Source organism: Nyctereutes procyonoides, unplaced genomic scaffold (genome assembly GCF_905146905.1).
Source record: "Nyctereutes procyonoides isolate TBG_1078 unplaced genomic scaffold, NYPRO_anot_genome, whole genome shotgun sequence".
NCBI lineage: Eukaryota > Metazoa > Chordata > Mammalia > Carnivora > Canidae > Nyctereutes > Nyctereutes procyonoides.
The window spans coordinates 42,866,976-42,890,729 of NW_026575140.1; the positions used below are offsets into that span (position 1 = coordinate 42,866,976).

Sequence of the window (23,754 nt, forward strand, 5' to 3'; positions counted from 1 at the left end):
TACAGACTTACTCTCATGTTATTCCTAAGAAGTTTATGGATTTAGCTCTTATATTTAGGTCTTTGATCCATTTTGAGTAACTTTTGTATATGGTGTAAGATAGGTAGACAGTTCTTCAGGTGAGCTTTGCTGAAAAGGGGAGAGCAGTAATTGATAGAGAAAGTAGAGTCAGGGATGCCTGGGTGGATAAGCGGTTAAGTTTTGCCTTTCAGCTCAGGGTGTGATCCTGGAGTCCCCAGATTGAGTCCCACATCGGGCTTCTTGCATGGAGCCTGCTTCTCTCTCTACCTTTGTCTCTGCCTCTCTCTGTCACTCGTGAATAAATAAATAAAATCTTTAAAAAAGTCAACTGAGGTTTGCTTTAAGATAGGAGAAATAATGGTGTGGGAATGGTCAATAAAGAGTGAACATTGATCATACAGGAGGGAGGTTAAGAGTTGGGGCAATTGCCCCTTGGAAAGGGAAATAGGATAGGAATTACAGCACAAATTGGAAGGGCTGGCTTTGGAAAGATGCAGGAGAAGTTCATTTTAATAAAAAGGAACAGGGTATATTGGTAAAGATGCTGGGAATAGAGTAGATGTGATGGTGGCATCTGTGAAAGTTCTTTTAATTGCTTCAATTTTCTTAATGCAATGGAAGGCAAGGTCATTAGGCAAGAGTAGGTTGGAACTGTTGGGATTATGAGATTATGAGGTGTGGATTATTCTAAGGAGTTACAATGTGAACAGATTAAGAGAATATATAGTAGTTGTTAGAACCCTGAATATCATCATCATGTATTTAAAGTGAAAGCAGGGGTGCCTAGGTGGCTCAATTGGTTAAGTAAGTGCCTGACTCTGTTTTGGCTCAGGTTTTGATCTCAGGGTTGAAATGAGCTGGTTGTTGAGCTCCTCTGCACTCAGCAGGGAATCTGCTTGAGACTTTCTCCCTCTCCCTGTGCCCCTCCTCCCCATTCTCTCTCTCAAAATAAATAAATACATCTTCAAAGTGAAACAGTGTGGGTAAATGTTTTCAAGAGCAGTTGTTCAGTATGGTTGGAATAAGTACAGGTGGAGAGGTCTTTCCAGGTTTGCAGTTTTGTCTAGTGAGGGTAACAGGATTGCTCAGGGCTTGGGAGTGAATGCATGGGAGTGATTTTAATGGTTGACCTTAGAATTTAAGCTGGCTGAGAAGGGGAAAAGACACCAAAGGAGTGAGGCAAAGTGAAAAAGGTAGTAGGAATAATGGATGGTCTTGATGGGATCAAAAGATTTCTGGAGTTCCGGAGTGCTGAAAAGGTAGGAGATAGAGGTCAGGATGCAGTTGCTAAATTGTGATTATGGAGGGGTTGCAATCCCAAGTATAACCCAAAGATGTAGGAATGAAGGTGAGATCACTAGAAGACAGGTGTTCTAGTAAATGAGAAGTCAGGGTGTTGGAAGATCATCTACATGTAAAAATTGCCAGGAATAAAGATGAGTAGGGTTGTAGAAAGTGACAGTGAGTACGGAGTTGAAAGTGACTCTTGGGGATGGTAGATGATAACAAAGAGAGGATTGAGAGGGATGAAGCCGGAGGACATGAGATTAAAACCTGGAGATTGTTAGGGTGGAGAGAGGGAGAACTGGTGTGGAAGAGGTGATAAAGCACAAAGAGGTTATCTCCTGCTAGGTCAAGCTGTTTTCAAGGCTGTGGAAACAAAACCTGTTGAGAGGGCTGAGGGGTAGCGTTTTCCTCAGGGGAAGGAATCCAGGATTCATTTTCAACAGGATGATGAAGGGAAAGAGTTAGAGGTTGAGGATGCAGGGGATTTTGCTGCTTGAATATAAATATTAAGTACCTTGAATTGAGGTCAAGGGCTGAGTTATATTCCTCTTTGTATTTCTTTCAGAGCAGTTGTACATAAGTTTTCAATAAATGCTCGTATTCAGTAAATTAATATTGAAAGAATAAATGAGAAACAGTTAAGACCCAGAAAGAGAGAGTGGTTGGCTGGGTGGCTCAGTGGTTGAGTGTCTGCCTTCAGCCCAGGGCGTGATCCTGGAATCCCTGGATTGAGTCCCGAATCAGGCTCCATGCATGGAGCCTGCTTCTCCCTCTGCCTCTCTGTGTGTCTCTCATGAACAAATAAATAAAATCTTAAAAAAAAAAAAAAGACCCAGAAAGAGAAAATAATGTTTATTGAGCACCTACTATGTGCTTGTGTTTAACATAAATTCTGATTTAAAAAGAATCAAGTAGTGAAATTGAAAGTCCTCTAGTATTTTCTTTTACTGCAGTAGTTTTCATTCAGTTTGTAATCCCAGGTTTTACATTTCATATGCTAGCTGACATGGGGAAAAGTCATCCTAAGAAAGGAGAATGTTCAAACCTTTAGTAATGATGGGCAGTTGTTGAATACTTGTTTCTATTATTATTGTTGTTACTATTTTGGGTCTCCTTATTTTAAAAGGTTTAAAAAGTTACTTATTAAATTAGATAATACTTGCAAAAGAGTGCTTTCAATTATGTAACAATATAAGGTATTATTATTATTACGATTTCCATTTACACCTGAGAAAAATGGTTAATCATTTGTTCAAGGCCATAAAGTAAGAGGCACAGATGGGACTAGGATTCAGGTCCCCCTTTTCCCGAGCATTGCCACAGTAGAATCCAGAATGGAATGAGATTAGGGGTGCTAGTAAGGAGGTCACAGAGTTGGGACCCATGACCCTATACTCGGTCATAAAGCCAGTCATTCCATTTATTGGCATTATGCTTCCTCTTCCTGTATTATTGTTCTTTTCACATAGCTGCTTCCTACTTGTTTTTCCTCTTATACCATTATCAACTTTTTTCCTCTTATAATTCTTCTTTGTCTCTGTTGTTTTCACTTCAGTGGCAGAGGACGATCCTATCTGTTATAACTTTAGTTTTTTAACTTAGATTAGTAATATGTAACATGAAGGATCATAAAAGAAGTTTGAAACCACTATCCTGGGAATTAATTTATTTCCCAAGTAGGGTGAAACATGAAAAAGCTCTTTCTCTGAATATTTTAATTTGTTTATCTGATCTGTTCTGTATGCTGTTTGTATGACAGAAAAAAAATCCATTAATGGAATATTGGAAGAAGCAGTTTTTCAGTTATTAGGAGGAGTTCATACCTTGTTTATGTTTAGACTTAGTTTGGATTGAATTAAAAAAATGAATCAGTGATCCATATGGAGACCTTACTGGCTGTTTTTTCTTTGCTTGTTTAGCTACCTAAAGATTAGACAGATAAAATGCATTTATATTTTTCATATGTAATTTCAATTGAAATTCTGTTCTCTAAGATTAAAATACTCTTTCTTTATCATTTTAGACCAGTCTGCTTAGTTTTGAGTGAAATTCCTTTTATGTCTACTTGGTTTTTACTTGTGTCAACATTTAGGTGAGTCAAACCAATATTCATATAATATTTTCAGTATAATTCTCATAGGCTTATTTAAAAATTTTTATACAGTGATTATGGTTTGAATTAGCAAGTCTCTTTTGATGTTTTTTCTGTTTTCCCTTACAGTATGCTACCTCTTCTTCTGAAGGATGAACTCCTAATGCCCTCAGTTGTGACAACAATGGCATTTTTTATAGCTTGTGCAATTTCCTTTTCAATATTTGAAAAGACTTCTGAAGAAGAACTGCACTTGAAATCCTTTTCCATTTCTCTTAGGAAATATCTTCCATGTTTTACATTTCTTCCCAGAATTATACAATATTTGGTAAGTTGTTCAGTTTTGTTTTGTTTTTAGAGGCGAGTTGCGTGGGAGGAGAGGCAGAGGGAGAGAGAATCTTAAGCAGGTTTCATGCCCTGATGAGAAGCCCAATATGGGGCTTGATCTCATAACCTTAAGATCATGACCTGAGCCGAAAACAAAGAGTTGGACGCTTAACCAACTGAGCCACCTAGGTGCCATAAGTTGTTCAGTTTTTTTTTTTTAACTTAAATTTAAATTTTTTTTAAAGGTTTTATTTATTTACTCATGAGAGACACAGGCAGAGGGAGAAGCCTGCAGGGAGCCTGACTGGGACTCAGTCCCGGGTCTCCAGGATCAGGATCAGGCCCTGCGCTGAAGGCAGTGCTAAACCGCTGAGCCACCTGGGCTGCCCTCTTTCTCTTCTTATAAGGATACTAATCCTATCAAACTAGGGCCCCACCCTTATGACGTCAATTTAACCTTCCTAAACTTTTTGTCTCCAAATGCAGTCACATTGGGGGTTGGGGCTACAACACTTGAATTTTGTGGGGACATAATTCAGACTGTAACATGGAATCATAGAAAATATAGTCAGGGTGCTTGAGTGGCTCAGTCAGTTGAGCATCTGACACTTGATCTGGGCTCAGATCTTGATCTCAAGTGTTGTGGGTTTGAGTCCCATGTTGTCCTCCATGCTGGATGTGGAGCCTACTTTAAAAAACAAAGTAGTCTTTTGTGACTGGTTACTTTCACTCAGCATGTTTTTGAGGTTCATCTGTGTTGTAACATGCATCAATATTTCACTCTTAAAAAAAAATAAAAAAATAAAAATAAAAATAAATACTTCACTTTTTTATTGTCATACTATATTCTATTTTAATGGATATACCACATTTTATCTGTTTATCAGTTAATGGGCATTAGGTCGATCCCACTTTTTGGCTGCTGTGAATAATGCTGCTGTGGAGATATGTTTACAAATTTATCAGCACTTTTTTTTTCATTTCCCTTGAATATATCCTCAGAAGTGGTAATTCTCTTTAACATTTTGCAAAACTGCACAACTGCTTGCCACAGTGCTATATGATTCTACATTCCCACCAGCAGCATATGAGGATTCCAGTTTCTTTACATTTTTTTTTTAAGATTTTATTTATTTACTCATGAGAGATAGACAAAAGCAGAGGCAGAGGCAGATGGAGAGGGAGAGGGAGAGGGAGAAGAAGCAGGCTCCCCGTGGAGCAGGGAGCCTGATACGGGACTTGATCCCAGGACTCTGGGATCATGACCTGAGCCAAAGGCAGATACCTTGCCAGTTAGCCACCCAGGTGCCTGTCTACATTCTTGACATTTTTGTTATTGTCTTTATTGTAGCCATCCTAATGGGAGTGATATTGTATCTCACTGAGGTTTTGATTTGTATTTTCCTAGTTACCAATGATGTGGGCAAAGTTTTATGTGTTCATTGGCTATTTGTATATTTTCTATGGAGAAATGCCTATTCAAATTCTTTGCCCATTTTTAATTAGGTTGTCTTTTCATTTTTGAGTTATAAGAGTTCTTCATACATTCTTGATACAAGTCCCTTACTAGAAACGTGACTTGGAAACATTTCTCCTATTCTGTAGATTTCCCTCACTTTCTTAATGGTGGTGTTTGCAGCATGGAAGTTTTTTTTTTTTTTTTTTTTTTAATTTTTATGAAGTCCAATATACCTATTTCTTTTGTTGTTTGTGCTTTTCTTTTTTTTTTTTTTTCCTTTAAAGTAACCTCAATGGGATACCTGGGTGGCTGAATGGTTGAGTGTCTGCCTTTGGCCCGGGGCGTGATCCTAGGGTTTTAGGATTGAATCCCACATCGGGCTCCCTGCTGGAAGCCTGTTTCTCTCTCTGCCTATGTCTCTGCCTCTCTGTGTCTCTCATGAATAAATAAATAAAATCTTTAAAAACATAAGTGAATAAAGTAACCTCAGTGCATAATGTGGGATTTGAACTCATGACCCCGAGTTCAAAAGTTGCATGTTCTACTGACTGAGCCAGCTAGGTGCTCCTATGCTTTTGATGTCATATATAGGAAGCCACTGTGTAAAGGTCATGAAGATTTACCCTTTTTCTTTCAAGAGTTTTATCTTTAGGTCAATTCCTTTTGAGTTAATTTTGTATATGGTGTAAGGTAGGAGTCCAGCTTTATTCAATTGTTCCAGCACCAATGAATTGTGTTGGTACCTTTGTTGAAAACCAGCTTACGGGGATCCCTGGGTGGCTCAGTGGTTTAGCACCTGCCTTTGGCCAGGGCACGATCCTGGAGTCCCGGGATCGAGTCCTGCGTCGGGCTCCTGGCATGGAGCCTGCTTCTCCCTCCTCCTGTGTCTCTGCCTCTCTCTCTATCATAAATAATAAATAAATAAATATTAAAAAAAAAAGAAAACCAGCTTATCTTAGGTGTTAAGGATTGGTTTCTGGACTTTCAGTTCTATTCCACTGATCTATGTGTCAATCATTTTGACAGTGCTACACTGTTTTGATCACCGTAGCTTTGTAGTTAGCTTTGAAACTCAGAATGGGAGTTCTCCAACTTTGTTCTTTCTCATGACTGTTTTAGCTATTCTATTTTCCTTGCATTTCCAAGGACATTGTGGATTTTCAAGGATTGTGTTTCCTTGACAAGGATCACCTTGTCAGTTTCTGTAAAAGTCCAGCTAAGACTTTGATAAAGATTGCTTTGAATCTGTATATCTATTTGTGAAATATTGCTGTTTTAACAAGACTTAGTTTTCCAAATCTAGTAACATAGACATATTTCCATTTATTTAAATATTCTTTTTCTTCAACAGTGTTCTGTATTTTTCAGTGTATAGGTCTTGCACTTCTTATGTTAAACTTATTTCTATTTTCTGTTAATTTTCCTTCATTTTTGAAGGGTATTTTTGCTTGAAAAAGAATTGTCTTTTTCAGCAATTTGAATATCATCCATCCCACTGCCTTGTGGCCTCAGTGTTTTATGACAAGAAATCAGCTGCTAATCTTATTAAGGATAGCTGGTATTCATAGTTTTAGATGCTTACTACATATCCATTTGAATGAGTCTGGAGTTTAGGGGGAAAGAGGCCTAAGCTGGAGACAGTAATTTCAGTCTTTGGCATATAGGTAATATATATCACCAAATGAGCCCACCAAAGGTGTGAGTACAGAAGATGACTAACTACTGAGCCTTGGGATACTATAATGCATAGAGGTAGGGGACATGAGGAGGAACCAGCAAAGTTGTCTGAGAAGGATTAACTATTGAGGTGGGAAGAAACCAGAAGAATATGGTGTTATGGAAGTCAAGTGAAAGAAATGTTTCAAGGAGATGGGAGTGATGTGCTATTTCAGATGCTGTTGAGAAATCAAATAATTCAAGAAATAACAATTAGATTTAATACAGTAGAGGTCACTATTGATCTTTGGCCAGGGCAGTTTCATTGAAACAACTGAAAAGGTGAAAGTCTAATTGGTGTGGATTCACTAATGAATAGGAAGAGAAGTGGATGCAGTTAAGTTATAGGCAACTACTTTGAGAAACTTTGCTGTAAATGGAAGCAGACAAATGGGGTAATAGCTGGAGTTTGTTTAAAGCAGGAGGAATTTTAGCATGCCTCTTTAACATTCAGGAACATAGTGTCATGACATTTCAACCAGTCCCATATTTTTTAAGTTTGAAACTTAAAATAAAAAATGTTTTATTTATTTAAGTGAGAGAGAGTGGGGGGAGGAGCAGAGGGGGAGGGAAAAGAAGGGGGAAAGAATCTCAAGCAGACTCTATGCTGAGTGTAGAGCCTGAAGCAAGGCATGACCCTGAGATCATGACCTAAGCCAAAACCAAGAGTCAGATGCTTAAATGACTCAGCCACCTAGGTGGCCCTTAAGTTTGAAACTTTACATTTGATGATTTCACTTCAGAAGTTTTCACTTTTCAGTAAGGTTGATTCAGGGATTCTCCCTTTGGAGGATATTTGCTGCCTGTTTATACCTATTTGTGAGCCTTTTTGGTTACTGTCTTTCCTAGGCTTCCATCCGGAATGAGCACTGCATCACTCTCTTCAGGTCTTTAAATCCTGTTATAATATAGCCATTAAGACATCTTTTAGGGTTCCATTTATGTGCCACCTCCTTCATGGAAGTCACTATGGTTTCTCACTGCTTGCTTTCTACATTTACTTGAGCAGCGTCTGTGTACCAATGTGCTTTGCCAGGGGTAAAATGAGTAAGATGTGGCTGATCTTTGTCTTAAAGCTCAGTCGAGAGCTAAACTGTCCCAATATGGTAGGGTGCGCCTGGGTAGCTCAGTTGGTGTGGCATTTATCTTTAATGTACTCAAACATGTTTTTTCCCTTGTAGTTTCTTATCTCAGTCATCACTATGGTACTTCTGACACTGATAACTGTCACACTGGAACCTCCTCAGAAATTACCGGATTTATTTTCTGTATTAATTTGTTTTGTATCCTGCTTGAACTTCCTGTTCTTCTTGGTATACTTTAACATTATAATCATGTGGGATTTCAAAAATGGAAGAAACCAGAAGAAAATCAACTAGTTCTATCTCCAAACAGATGTGAAAATATTAACAGTGCTTAAAGTTGTTTTGAACTTTTTTGGCTACATATAAATGAAATTATCATTTTGATAATCACAAAACTATAGGGAAAAAATTAATAAAAAGTCATTGTTGTCTGTACAAAGTTAATGTATATGGGGACCCAAGCCCAGTGGAGGCTTTTATTTTCTAACTATGGAGTGGCCACGACATATTGTAGTTTTATTATTATTCAGTTATCTAAATGCTTACCCTTAATCCCAGTGTTTATATTTAGGAAATGTACTCTATGATTTGTTGTCTTAAAAATTTTTTTTTGCAAATCCAATGAATTTACTGGGTGAATTAAGTCCTTCTTTTTAAAGGAAATTACTAATTTTGGTATTTAAATTTAGTTTTCCTTACATTTTAGGATGCAAATAATGTGCATTTTCCACTCATTAGAAATTATATCTCAGGGATTAAATTTGTCATGATCTTTTTAATTATTGTGAGAAGGCAATTTAAACTGCTTGGAGTTTGAACATGTCTTATTACATGCTCAAATTTGATTTCTTTTATAACAAAGTAGAGATTAGACCATGTTCTTCTTTGTTTCCAAAAATGCTGATTTACTTGAATGCAATTAAAGAGTGAATTTTACTGAACTTAAGTGGTTGGAGTAATTTTTTAAAAAAATTATTCATATCACTAGTTCTAAACTTCTAGGATCATTTTGAGTTAAATAGTTTTATACAAGATATCATCCTTTTGATCTTTTTTGAGTGGTTAAAGATTACCACTTCCATAAGCATTGCTTCATATCATGTTTCATGTTAACTTGGCCGTTAATAATGTATCATTCTATAGTAGGAGAAGCTCATCTTTACTATCATACTCAATTGGTAAAAATAATGTATCATATTCATGTTATAGCTTCTTATGTAAAGACTGTTCTCTCGGGAGGGCGGGGGGAAAAACGTGTTCTTTTAGTCTCTGTGATAAGAATAAAACAATTATTTTCACATCAGCCTATGTTTTTAATGAATATACTTCTTTCATAAGACATCAAGGTGTATTGACTAAGCGGTGATCTGTTTTAAAACAATGAACACATATACGTAAAAAAAATTTGGTTCTAGACGTGGAAAGCCACAGGCTGCAAGAAAGTATATGCTTCTAAGTCTGATAAAGGAAGTAGGTTTAGACGAAGCAAAAACCAGGAAGTATTCTTTCTCAAAGCAGATGTGCATAAAGACTCAAAGGGCAGGTCAGCACAGAAAAGCAGCCTTGAATCACTGCCGAATCAGCAGGAACATTGCTGTCCATGGTCACCATCTGTAATCACTGTGCCCAAATGTCAGCATCTTGGCTGGCTGGTATAGTCCTATTTTTTTTTATTTTTTATTTTTTGTAATAGCATATATGGGTTTAACACAGGATATTGATTTAAATCAGTGATGAGGAAGTTCTAACTTCTGAAAAGCTGGAGCAGAGAAGCATTGTTTGAAAATCAAAGTATTATGTAAATATTAATAAAATAGAATGCACCCATATTCAAAGTATCTCGTAGGTAAATCCTATATATAGGGAAATACACATTTTCCCAGATAATTTAATCATATTGAGTAACACTGCAGCTTTTATGGAGATTTGTAGCAATTTTAAGTCAAATATCTTGTATCTATTAGTAACCAATTTAAGAAGAGTCCACTTTGAGGGATTAGGTTCCAAAATACCAAAAATGTCTGATGAATTAAGATCACAGATATTGGCAATCCCAAGTACTTCTCTCAGACAGTCAGGGTTATTGGGATATTTTAATATAAAGATATTTAGATAATGCAAAAATGTTAAAATTTCTCACTTACTTCATGAATATACCTGCCAAAAAATGAACCCTTCTAAGTGATTTTCAAGTTTATTTTAGAGGGAAGGGTCGTTTCTGAGAAATGTAGTTTTCTGATACCAATAAACTTAGGTTTGCTTCTTAAAATGAAGAGAACAGGGTGTATGTTCATGTATCAAATATGAAGCCATTTTCCCTTGAGGCCTTAAAGAGGGGAGAAAAATCCCAGATGTAGCATTCTGTCCAAATGATAAACCACAACTAAGTGAGTGAAACATTTACAAAAGTCAAGACAGCCAAAGGAGCCTCTCTGTTCAGAAAGAGTAAAAGACGGATAGGATGTAACTAATGGTTAGAGTAACACAAGGGTTTCAAGTCTCAATTGGTCTCTCTTCTGTTATGTTCATTGGAAGATCAGGGCCACGTGTATCCCCCCCTTCCCCCATATAAACATTAGTTTTGTGTGTGGATCTTTCTGCTTTGTCCTTCATGTGGCCTCCAAGGGTGATAAAGCGAGAGTCATCTGATCTACAATGAAGAGAACTGGGAAATGATTCTTAGCAGACCCAGCTGTTCTGAAAGGCAAAAGCTTAGTGTATCAAGAGGTCAAACATACAGTAACTGACTTAATAGTATTAAGCACATACGTACATAAGTTGCATTACATATGCAACCAATCTACTTCTTAACCCTTTATTTCCTGACTAATACAAGTTTATATGCTTTGGCTTACATCCTAAGGTTAGTTTTCACACAAAGGAATGCTAGAATACAAAGGAATTATCATTTTGGTATATTTTAGGTAATGTCCTATTATAAGGACTGTGTATCACAAAGTGTTCTTAATATTTGTTAGATTATCTTTAAAATCTTACGTAGTACCAATAAAATCATTAGTGAAGGGAATTCAATTTAATAGTTAATTGGGTTACTATTTAGTATCTAAGTCATTTAATAGTTTTTAAAAACTCATTTTCATTTTAAGAGGTAAATCTGAAATTTCTCTAACTGGAAAATCAGTTATTTTTCAAACTTAAATTTTGTTTCAGATTTTCATATAGTATTTTTATTTACATGATACCGGATTATACAAATTTTATCAAGACTTAGGGCAAGTACCAAGGGAATGGCACTTTTTCCCTTGTAGAGATAATCAAAGAAAAATAGAGGTTTTAAAAAACCATGTTACCCAAGTTATAACACATCCTGTGAGTCCCTCCTCCCTTTTATTTTGTGACGCTGCAAGGATGATACAAAAGAACACCATAGAAAAATAGAAACTTAATGCTTCAAAATAATTTTGAGGGGATCACATACTGACCCATAAGAAAGATCTCTTTAAATTCAGTAGAGTCTGTGTAGTTCAGTTTAAGAATAACTTCCTACTTAAAAATATATTTGTACCGAAAAATGCATTCCACTATTTTATAAAAGAAGGTGTGACAATTTTAAAACTTTGAAAATAGTTTTTCTACACTAGCATAGAAATAGGTAGAGTAGAAAAACTCATCCTGAGATAGTGGCTACATAATAAACTCATAGAAAAATTTAAAAAGTTTAAAAAGAATCTAATATGCATCTGGGGCTTTCAATGGGAAAGTGGTACCTACTTCTACTCATTAAATTTAATCTGAGTCTTAAAACCTACACTTTTACCAAAGGTGCTCTTTTCATAAATGCTTCAAATCTATCTATAAAAGCTAAAAGTACACAGACGTGTATGTCATAGAGAGCAGAAGTTAATATCCTCTCCAGCATGTTGGCTCACATTAAAGGGTCCAGGAGAAATGTATTATTTACATTGAGATTATCCACTGGTGTGTGTAGAAAGTTTAAATTAGCTGCAAGAAATTTTATCTAGACACACACCTGCCTAGTGCTCTGATCTGGTATTTACTGGGCAGATTAATTACAGACGTTTCTGCTCCTTTAAATACGGTCAGGCAGATGCAGACGAAGTTGGTGTTCAGAGTGGGCACATTTCTTCTAATGCCTGCAGGATAAATAGGACGGTTATTAGATCAAGAACTAGTTTCCAAATTAACATGCCTCTCATGCATTACTTCCATGGTTCAAGCACCCATTACCATGTGATCTGGCACCTAGAGGAGATACTGGCAGTCTCATTTGTTCATTTTTGGGTCTTCTAACGAGATTCATCTTCATAAATAACTGTCAATAGGGTTACTCAGACATTGCACTCTCCACTTTGAAGATCGGTCTTGGGATACTTCTGAGAGATCTCTGAAACTCCTACATGACCCACTTGCTGAAAACACCAAAATCTACATGCCTTTGGTCTATAAGCCTTAAGGGCCTTTCAGCAGGTGTTTCCTCCAACAGCTGCCCCCCAAAAAAAGAGACCGTAGTTACTGGCATTCCTATTCAGAGCATGTCCCTCGGGTGCCTCCCAGTGGTGGCAGACGTTCTTGCCGTTTGGCTCAGGACCTCTGGGTGAGGAAACCTCCCCGCCCCCAAGCAGCCACTGGCAAGTGATGGCATGTTTCCCATAGGGCATCTGGACCTTTCACTCCTGAAATACCCCTTCCATGCTTATGTTTGCAGCTATTAAGAAGTAAGATGGTAGGCTCCTATATTTCCCTATTCATGAGAATCCACATATATTCTTTGTCCCAGGAGGTAGGTTGCCAACTTGACCACCACCATCTCTTGCCAAGTTGAGCCTGGTCTGAATTCCTAGAGGAGATTTTAAGCACTCTAGTGTTCACTTGATATCCCTAGAGGTCACCGATCCAGAGTTATCAGAACTAATGACAATACTATACAGAAAAGTAAGACTATCATTAAATAGTTACTGTGGGGGAGGTGCTAGTTAAGCTTATCTTGTAGAATCCCACAAGGTAAGGATCAGTCCCATTTTATAGTTAAGGTTTAGGGGAGCCAAGTGCCTTATTAAGGCCACAGAGCTAAGTAGGTAGCAGAACTGGTGCTAGACATGTAATCCAAATCCTGTCCTCTGTTACAATGCCAGACCATGCAAAGGAGTTTTACAAGTTGATCAGGGCTGCTAGAAGTGTTGAGAAAGATTCTGAGGCCAAATTCAGGATCCAGCAAAAACAAATAACTGTGTTCAATGTGATAATACACTATGTCACAACACAAGACTACAGTAGCATTAATATTATCTCTACACTGCCCTACTGGTTCTGGAGATGAATATCTCAGAACACAAATGAAAAGCAATTTAGATATAGTGATGCAGTTCATGAGCAGTATTTTGACAGGAATTATCCTTCACATAGCAATTATATTCTTTCTAAGACATATTTTGGATTGTTACTTCCCTAATAATCTTCACTGGTCTACTTTTGCCTAATGAATAAAGTCTGAACCTATTAAGCCTGGTGATCATAACTATCAATGACGTGGTCCAACCTACTATTGTTCAGTCATTCTACTATTCTGCCTTTTTTATTCATGTTATTCTATTATGTTTATGCAGCCCATCAAAATGACCCATTTCTCAAATTCAGGCTTCCTAGTAAAGTACAGAGTTTCCACTACTAGGGTCCAGACGGTCCTCTGTCAGAGATAATGTAGAGTGGAATAACTAGAATTGATTTTAAAATCATGAACTCTTAAATAATGACCTAATCACTCCATCCTGAGGTGATCGATGTTTGTTGTGTATTCGTATACTATTGCTTATTCTTCACTTGGTTCTTAGAAAGGAAGGTTTATAATCCTTAGTCTAAAGAGGAAGGAACTGTCAGCTCTTCTGCTCTCTATACCCTATGGAAGAGTGACAAACTTGATTGGCCAAAGTCCAGAACATCAATCCACATTTCACTAGTAATAATACATGTTACTTTTTTTTTCCTAAAGATTTTATTTATTTATTCATGAGAGACACACGGCGGCGGGGGGTGGGAGGGGCAGGGCAGAGGGAGAAGCAGACTCCCTGGAGGGAGCCCGATGTGGGACTCGATCCTGGGACTCCAGGATCACCCCCTGGTCTGAGGGCAGGGGCTAAACTGCTGAGCCACCCAAGGATCCCCATATGTCACTCTTATACCTCTTTCCCACTATTCAGTTTCCCTTTCACTGTCTCCTCTCAAGTCCATTGGGTCTTTGTGCTTCCTAATTTCATCCTGTAAGGATACCAGCCCATTCTATTGATCTCATCTGCAATCAAGCATAGGTATGTCTGTGGTCTTTGCATTGTAGAGGCACATGGACATGGGGTCTACTTCAAAGATACAGCTTTCTCCTCAGGTTCAAGATTGGGATTCACAGCGTTCAAGATTTAGACTCAGTATGGGAGAGGGGGTTCCACTTCTGTCTTAGGCACACTCCACATTAGTTACCCTAATCTTCTATCAGAGGGCCTGCCATGTTGAGGTTATCAATTCCTCCACTAATAAAGTTGATACTTTGATTCTCAATGGACTCATAATCCCTTTTTGTGCTTGCTATTGGCCAGAATCCTGGAAAGAAGTGGGTCTGAACTTGTATTGCTTATCACAGCTTGGCTTATATTATTGTTTTGTGTATATAATATAAATCTTGTATCTTTAGCTTGATTAATCAACTAGGTTTTAGAAGGTTGGCATTATGCAAGTGCTCTATTTTTTTTTAAGATTTTATTTATTCATGACAGACACAGAAAGAGAAAGAGAGAGAGAGAGAAGCAGAGACACAGAGGGAGAAGCAGGCTCCATGCACCAGGAGCCCGACGTGGGATTCGATCCTGGGTCTACAGGATCATACCCCAAGGCTGAAGGCGGCGCCAAACCGCTGGGCGATCGGGGCTGCCCAAGTGTTCTGTTTATACTAAGCCTCTACTTTTGTTTACCCAGTGATTTATCCAGTTATTTCTAGATAAATTATCCCAATATCTCCTGCAGTGTCCTCTGTTAATATTAGCCCAAATCATGCTCCCCCACCCCTTTGCTGGTCTTTGTACTGCTACTGTCTAAGTCTGTGATCCATAGGTAGCTGTCTCTCTTATTGTAACATTATTTTATAAAGGCTTTGCTTGTTAAAGGCTCTGGGAGTGAATTTGTATGGGTTATTTCCCCCACTGAACAATAAATATCAGGTGGAGTAATCACATAAGTGTGAGACGGGGCAGGACTTGATGTGCAGACAGGGGAGTTGGCCACAATGGCATCAGGAGTACTGCGCCAGTCAGAAGTTTCTAAGGCACGGGACAAAATCAGAATTTAATACCCTCGCTTAGTCATACCAGTTGGGCAGCTATGACAAATGCATAAAAAAGGAACGAGACAACATGGAAAAGAGGGATCTGAGAAAGCCTACTGTAAGGTGATTTATAAGCAGGTTTTGAAAGATGGGTAAAGTTTTGATAATGAAACATGTCAAGAAAGCATGTCAAGCAGAGGAGAGACAAGAACAAAGATAAAGGAATGAGAAATGTTCTCTCTGAGGAATGTGTCTGAAGAATGGCACATCATCTGGAGTGACTGAGGCACCAGGACAAGGTAAGCTGTGGTCACATTACAGAGAGTGCTGAATGCAATAGAAATTTGGATTTTACTGTGAATATGGCAGAGTGGTATCTTCTTAGGCATAACTTTTCAAGTAGCAGGACAGGCTGTAGGGGAAAGGGACCAAGGGGGCAGAGAGGCAGATTACAATGGGGAGGATAATCTGGATGAGAGGTCATGAAGGAATAACCTAGTACAGGGGGCATGGAAAGAAGAGGTAAACATTTTTAGAAGTGATCTGGCCTGGCAGCAGTTGCATATGAGGGCACAAAGAAGGACAGAATTTTGAGGTTTTGAGTCTTATCACTGGATTCATGTAATCCCTAAAAAGGCAAATGAGAAAGAATTTTTTTTTTTGGGGGGGGATGATGAAATCAGCACACTTGGGGCAAAACATATGGCAGCTGAGTTGTGAGTTTATACCTCAGAAAGATGGTCAAAATCGATTCGGAAGCCATAAGCTGCATTAAGGTGAGAACTAAAGTCAAGGAATGGGTAGGGTAAGATTATGAAGAAAGTGCCAAAGTAAGAAGAAAAGTCAAAAGAACCAAGGAAAATGCCTCAAAGGTAAAGTCCAGTTTCATTTCATTGTTATTTCTCTCCAATATTTCCCACTAAATGGGAAGTTGAGTGGCAGGACAACCTTCATTCTTGAAAGTTTTTTTGTTAAATACTATTCATATTAAAGACTCAGAAGATCACCCCTAATGTTCTAGTCTTTATTAGGATCCAGGAGCACAAAGCTATTCTCAGTACTTTAAGTTCCCCAAAGTTCAAATGAGACCATCAAATACTCAATATGTATGTTATTTGCCAGATGTATAACTGTAACTATGTATTTAGGATCGCCATCTAACAGTTATCTGTTGGATTGCCATGGGCCAGAAATTGTATAAAATGTTTAACCTATAATGAGTACATATGTATATGCATATATATTAGATCCTTACTATTTAACAGGATCTAAAACCTTTGACCAGTAGTGACATCTGACAATCGTAGTTTACTATTGTGACTGGGCAAAGCAAAGATTCTGGTGCCAGCCTACTCAGCTTAGTATCCTGGCTTTGACTCTTAGATCATTCTAGGACAAGGTTATTAACCTCTTTGTACTTATTTCCTCAACTATAAAATAAAGGCGATAATTGTTATGTCATGTAAATTGCTGAAAAGGTTAAATGGAATATGTATAAGGTACTTACAATAGTACCTGGCATATTGACAGTGCTTAATGAATGTCAGCTATTTTTACAAACTATAGTTTGTGGATACCTGAGTGGCTCAGTGGTTGAGTGTCCGCCTTTGGCTCAGGGTGTGACCCTGGGAACCAGGATGGAGTCCTGCATGGAGCTTCCCTGCGGGGAGCCTGCTTCTCCCTCTGCCTGTGTCTCTGCCTCTCTCTCTCTGTTTCTCATGAATAAATAAATAAATCTTAAAAAAAACCAAAACTATTATTTGTTACATACAACAGAATAAACATTTTAGTGAAGGAAAGTGACACAATTTTGCATATATTTTGCAAATATTTTTTAAAGTTAGGAAGCTAATACTAATCATTTGAAATACAATTTCCTTTTTTTTAAAATTTTTTAATTTTTATTTATTTATGATAGTCACACAGAGAGAGAGAGAGGGGGGCAGACATAGGCAGAGGGAGAAGCAGGCTCCATGCACCAGGAGCCCGACGTGGGATTCGATCCCGGGTCTCCAGGATCGCGCCCTGGGCCAAAGGCAGGTGCTAAACCGCTGCACCACCCAGGGTTCCCTGAAATACAATTTCCAAAGAAATGTATTTTCACTACAGAATTTATTTTGCATTAATTTTTCCTAAGAGATAGTAGGCAACATCTAGTTAGCTTCTAAGAATCTTATTTAATATTGATGCCACTAAGTCTGGGATAGGCTAGTTTTTTTTTTTTTTTAATATTTTATTTAATTAAATAAATACATCACCTTCGGCCCAGGGTGTGATCCTGGAGTCCCAGGATTGAGTCCCACATCAGGCTCCCTGGATGGAGCCTGCTTTTCCCCCTGCCTATGTCTCTGCCTCTCTCTCTGTGTCTCTCATGAATAAATAAATAAAATCTTAAAAAAAAAAATAAAGATGCTAAATTAAGAGCCCTCTAAATACTAACCTAAAAATATGCACTTGACTTTTAAAGCTAGGCTCAACAGTTCTTTTCAATCAGCTTCTAACTCGCACATCCTGTCAGATTGTCCTCTTACAATTTATAAAAATAAATTCAATATAATTTCAAAAACACTTCCAAAGCTCATGTCCCTATTTTCTTCATAGACACACAATACCAAATTTGATAATATAAGTAAAATGTTTCCATCTGAACAAAACAGTGAAATTTCACAAGGCTAATAACCTTAGTTAGAAAGGTGAAACCCTACCTCAGTTTAAAATGCCTTTAAGGAATTCATAGCTGTCAAGATGATGCAATTCTGTAAGAAAAAAGTTTTTCAGAAAACATTTCAAAGTAAGTTGTCACAATATGTGATACAGAATAAATGCTGAATCAAATGAAATTAAAGAACCCAAACATAAAGTTTTTTTTACATTATAAACAGCTTCAGGGTTATAAATTCTCATTTCAACATTTTACTGATTTGCCCAATTCTGTTTCAGAATGTACATTTAAGAATTTAGGATAAAAAGTGCCCCAAAACTTATTAATATAATGATTATGATTATTATGTGGTTATGCTTTATTATAATTATTTGTCTTTTGTGACAGATTCTATAATCATGAGGGCAGGACTATGTCTGCCTTGGTCATTACCGTATCCCCAGTGCTAGAACAGTGCCTGGCTCATAGTAGGCATGCAGTAAGTATTGAATGGATGAGGCATGTAAGGAGATAGTAATTTATAAGTATTTGAAAATATTTAAATTCCTTTAAAAAATTCTTATTGCATTTGTCTTTATTTTTTCACTGAACATGCACTGTGGACCTTCTATCAGGTTCTATACTAGGCTCTGGGGCTATACTATAGAGATACGACTTTTGTTTGCCAAGGAGGAGCTCAGGAGGAGCCATATAATCGGACAATTACAATACACTACAACTCTACAACATAATACATTTATAAACATTCAGACAAGTGTTGTAGAAGGCCAGAAGAAAAAGCAATTTAACTTTACCTAGGCAAGTTGGGGAGAGTTTCATAAAAGATGTGACATCTGAGGCTGTTCTTAAAGAATGAGGAATCTGCTAGACAGAGAAGGAAGAAAGAGCAATCCAGGTAGAGAGAGAAACAGTAGAGAGGCCTGGAGTTCACAAAGAGAGAGATTCCAGAGAGCTGAAGCTGTTCTTAAAGAATGAGGAATCTGCTAGACAGAGAAGGAAGAAAGAGCAATCCAGGTAGAGAGAGAAACAGTAGAGAGGCCTGGAGTTCACAAAGAGAGATTCCAGAGAGCTGAAGCATATGGTATGAACAGTATAAATTAAAAAATGCTTCTTTTCCTCTTGTATAAGTCTGAGCTGGAGGAAAAATTCACCCAATACTTTTTACAGAAGTCTTGCTTTTAACTATATAATTATCTATATAACACTATAAATATCTGCTTTATCATTCTATGTGTGTGTTTAATACATAAGCCACTTAGAAAATTTATCTAAGTCTTTTTTTGAAGAGATTTTTGACTACTCTCTCTAAGAGTTAAAACAGGGAAAAAAAATGTTCACCTGTCAGGTGACATAAAACCAATTTCTACTAAATGTGCCAGAATAATTTTTCTCCATCTCAAGAACGGTTAGTCTTCAGTCTGTTCATTACTGTCTTTTTATAGTATTTTTATTTAATAAAACCTATTAAGACTACCATACAAATCTCTTTACTTATGCTTTTATCTTTTAACTGATCAATTTTTATATTGCTGACATCCCTTCTTCACCATTTGCTCATTTAAAAATTCATAGTATGTGAGATATGTCTCTGGAGAAAATGTCTATAAAATTTGTTACAGCTGGCAAATGTGTATGAGTCAGTGATAGCACATGACTAAATGCTTCACAGAAAATAAAATTTGTTTCTGTAGTAAGCAGAACTGTTTAAATGTTATTTATTTTTATGTTTCAAAGAAAATATATTGTGAAGTGCTGCATTGATTTAATACGCAACAATGTCTGTGTACATGCTGTAGAAGGAAAATTTATGAAACCTTTGCACAACTCCTTTAATTGAATTTTCCAAATCTCTCACCACACACAAATAATCAATATCTTCTGCAGAGAAAACCAGTCAGAATTATTACAGTCTTTCGTTTCAATTTTGTTGTCATCAGCACATACAGAGCACCTGGATATTCGTAATGTCTGATAGCAAGTTATTTACACCTCTTAAACATATAATTGCTATTAAGTGAGTTCAAATCTACGGTTAAATTTTTTTTACTGGTTATTTAAAAGATAAAAACTATCATACTTCTAAAGAAGTATACAAAAATTTGAATCATGGAAGAAATTATTTAAAAGGCTTTGAAAAGTAATAAATCAATTTGCTTTTCCTTAAATCGTAGACAAATCTCAAGTAAGCAGTCAAAATGTATCCCCAAAACAGTGATGAATAGTGTAAGACAAGGGCATTAACATTATTAATAGGAAAGATATGAACCAAGTACAACATGACAGGAGAATTCTGATAAAGAGCTAGGACTACAATTGTACATTATGTAGATTTGTGTCACCAAAACTAATATCTCCATTTTTTATCTTCAGATAAACCAAGAACATGAAGGCACAGGAAGGAATTTTTGTTTCTTCTAAAACGCATCATGTCTACACTTCAAACTTTAGTGCTTTTAAGACTGAAGTATTTATTTGAAAAAAGATACTGTTTAATGTGAGGGTATAAAAAACTAAAAGGACAGTAGTCTTCTAGGGAGTAAAATTATTTGGCTGATATGATAAATACATTTTCAAGCCTGAGTGAGGGAAAGAACAACATATCTTTAAATTAAAAAATACTTCTGTGGGTGGTTAGAATGAAAAGGCAGTATCAAACTATTTCATAGTCAGAACAGAAAGAGCTTAAAATTTGTCCTGTAGTCCAAGAATTCGAAAACTTTAAAATCCTATAACCCAGATGAATTTAATAATGTAAGACAGTAAGTTAGCTAAAGAAAACAAACGTTATAGCTTGCACTTTTCTTCTGAAGGCCATGGCTAGAAATTCTGAAATATTTTGTATTACAAACAGCTGAGACAATCAACTTTTTTGAACAATTGTAAAGTTCACATGGTTACATTTCATTTCAAATATGCATACTGCAACCTACACAATTATTCTCAAAACAGATAAAATATGTTTTGGACTAAAGCTAATGTGTCTAGATTTCATATCTTGGCAACTGTTCTACAATTTGCTTACATTCTTTTGAAAAACATTTTGTTTACTGGAAGTACTGGTCTTAGACAAACAATGATGGTATTTTTTAATATTTCCAGAAAAAATGAAAATACTAAGTGCTATATAATACCCTCTATTGACTTAGGAATATTTGTATCAAGTTGTTTTAAGTAGAGGCTGATTATGAAAGTAAATAAATTTCATGCCTTACCATGTGATGATAATGTGACATTCCATCTGTATCAACCCATTGAATGGTCATGTTTTAAATCTTCAGCATAACAAATTAAGAATAATTATGAAAATTCACATCCAAATGTAACAGAAAAAGGACCTTTCATCTCATTATTTTTCTAAGAGTCAAAAAGCCAATATTATTAAGGAAAATGAAGTTAGGCTTACTTCCTAAGTAACTGAAAAAAGAAAGAAAGCCTTCCTTTAAGAAATTTGTATTTAGCAAGGGAGAGCCTCTTTTATTCATATGCTCTATCAAAGCAGCCCCTGATTTGCAACATCCAGTTCTTTTGAAAACTATGAAAATCTCAGTGTACCTTTTCATGTTATTGTATATGTTTTAATTTCCCCTGTAAAGCCTTAAAAAATGTGTCAGATGTCTATTTATTTAAAACACTAGCATGTTATTTTTACAATTGTACTTCTCTGTAATAAAGGCTGCAACTGATGCTAAACAAGCTAGCTAGGAGTGACATGGAAAAATAAACAGAACCAGGGGGCTGACCTGAAGGAGCAACAATAGCCTAAATGTTGGAATTTTCCTGATATTGTCTATTTTAACTATTCTAGGAAAATTTTATGATAATCTGAAGGACATTCTTTTTATAGTGAAAAAAGTAATTTGTTCTTATTTTCTTTAAGTACCTAATAAAACAAATCCCATATATATTATAGGAGTTATTTTTAACATTACATAACTTCTAATATTATCAAGATTCCCCAAATATTTTAAAATTTAAGCAATTATGGATAATAGCATAGTGAAAGAAGTGAAGTAGAAATTTCTATAAAAGGCTAAAGGCTAGATCCCCAAATAAGGAACGTATAAAGCAAATTAGTTTGAGATGTCAAAAACACTAGCTAAATCTTTGTAAAATGAATATACAAATAAAAAGGGTTTAAAGTTGTTAACTCAGCAAAAAATTATATATACATATATAAATGTGTCGATGTGCATCATCTTTAATCAAAAACCAAAATAAAAAAAATGCATCATTAGCTAGACAGAGAAGAGGAAAAAACACTCAGTAAAAACACTCAAATTTTAAAGGAAATAAGTTTCAAAAGATTTTTTACGCAACAATACTTTAAAAAAAATCAACTGAAGGAATCCCTGGGTGGCTCAGTGGTTTAGCACCTGCCTTCGGCCCAGGGTATGATCCTGGAGTCTTGGGATCGAGTCCCACATCAGGCTCCCTGCGTGGAGCCTGCTTCTCCCTCTGCCTGTGTCTCTGCCTCTCTGTCCTCTCTCTGTGACTCTCATGAATAAATAAATAAAAAATCTTTAAAAAAATATTAATTGAAAAGCTAATGAAGATCTGAATACCTCAGGAAATGTAAAGAGCTAATTCAGCTCTTGCCAAGAAACAAATGGAAGATGACATATATTCTAATATATATTTCTATAGCTATTATATATTTTATATATATTTAAATTCAGTTTTCATTTTGGCCACAACAAATAATCATGCTTATTAGAAATTTTGTTTTTTTTTATTTTATTTTATTTTATTTTATTTATTTATTTATGATAGTCACACAGAGAGAGAGAGAGAGAGAGAGAGAGAGAGAGGCAGAGACATAGACAGAGGGAGAAGCAGGCTCCATGCACTGGGAGCCCGACGTAGGATTTGATCCCAGGTCTCTAGGATCGCACCCTGGCCAAAGGCAGGCGCCAAACCACTGCGCCACCCAGGGTTCCCTTATTAGAAATTTTAAAACATGATTTAGTCACAGGATCTCCTTTATGCATGAACAAACACTCAGTCCTTAGGGAAACCTGGTAATGAGCAAGTCAGTTTTAATGCCTAAAATCCTAGAAAATAGTTTTAAAGCTGGTCATGCATAAACACACAAAGAATTGGTATATAATAGATAACTGAAAGGAGATAACTTTTAATACATGGAATATACCTTTAATGTCTTAATAAATGTTTAGGGAAGGAAACGATAGTTTTGGAAATTTCTTCCCCAATATTAAAGTGACAATTCACTTATTTATTCTACAATTTTCCCTTCCTCATTTCTCAAAAATTGGTGAAAGCCAACTCTGTAAAGCCTAATTCTGGTCACTTCTAGGAAGTTACAGATTGAAAAAAATCCACACCATTGGCACATAATATATAGATTTCCTCTGGTTGGGAAATAATCAACAATCCAATTTCCCATTTATGATCCTCTAAAACTTCTCAAGGAAAAAGAAACTGAAACCACTGAAATCCAGCTACACATTATAATCAAGTTTCACAGTATAGGAAAGAAGAGGTCTTAAGCCTTTTCTAAGAGCTAACTTCATATTCTTAAATTCTTGGGATCACAGTGGAAGTTAACTCTGCTCCATTGAATGGTTCGGGAAACCTGCTCAGCTCTCTTCCTTCATGAGCTTTGGAGGAGTCCTGCCAGGGCTATTGCCCTATATTACCAGGTGGCCTTTGGAAATAACAGGGAATCCTAGTACTTTCCATGCAAACTCATCACTGGCTTGTTAAAGATCCTAAATATAATCCAATATACTAGATTGGTTGAAGTGGTTTCAGTTATGCCTCATTTGAATCTAAAAGCTGGGTTGACTAAGTGATTTC

At 36.5% G+C, this 23,754-nt stretch overlaps 2 protein-coding genes across 2 annotated transcripts in view; one reads left to right on the forward strand and one right to left on the reverse strand.

Annotated features, from left to right (window-relative positions):
• ALG6 (ALG6 alpha-1,3-glucosyltransferase) overlaps positions 1-9,290 on the forward strand; it is a 69,251-nt gene extending 59,961 nt beyond the window's left edge. The window contains exons 14-16 of the mRNA XM_055305036.1: positions 3,332-3,400; positions 3,530-3,728; positions 8,084-9,290. Coding sequence (XP_055161011.1) covers positions 3,332-3,400; positions 3,530-3,728; positions 8,084-8,281 — 466 coding nt within the window. The 3' untranslated portion in view covers positions 8,282-9,290. The remainder of the gene's footprint in view (positions 1-3,331; positions 3,401-3,529; positions 3,729-8,083) is intronic.
• A 1,498-nt stretch (positions 9,291-10,788) lies between these two features.
• The window catches only part of ITGB3BP (integrin subunit beta 3 binding protein), a 69,354-nt gene continuing 56,388 nt past the window's right edge, over positions 10,789-23,754 (reverse strand). Inside the window, exons 8-9 of the mRNA XM_055305035.1 lie at positions 17,981-18,031; positions 10,789-12,102 (exon numbers count right to left, since the gene is read on the reverse strand). Coding sequence (XP_055161010.1) covers positions 17,982-18,031 — 50 coding nt within the window. The 3' untranslated portion in view covers positions 10,789-12,102; position 17,981. The remainder of the gene's footprint in view (positions 12,103-17,980; positions 18,032-23,754) is intronic.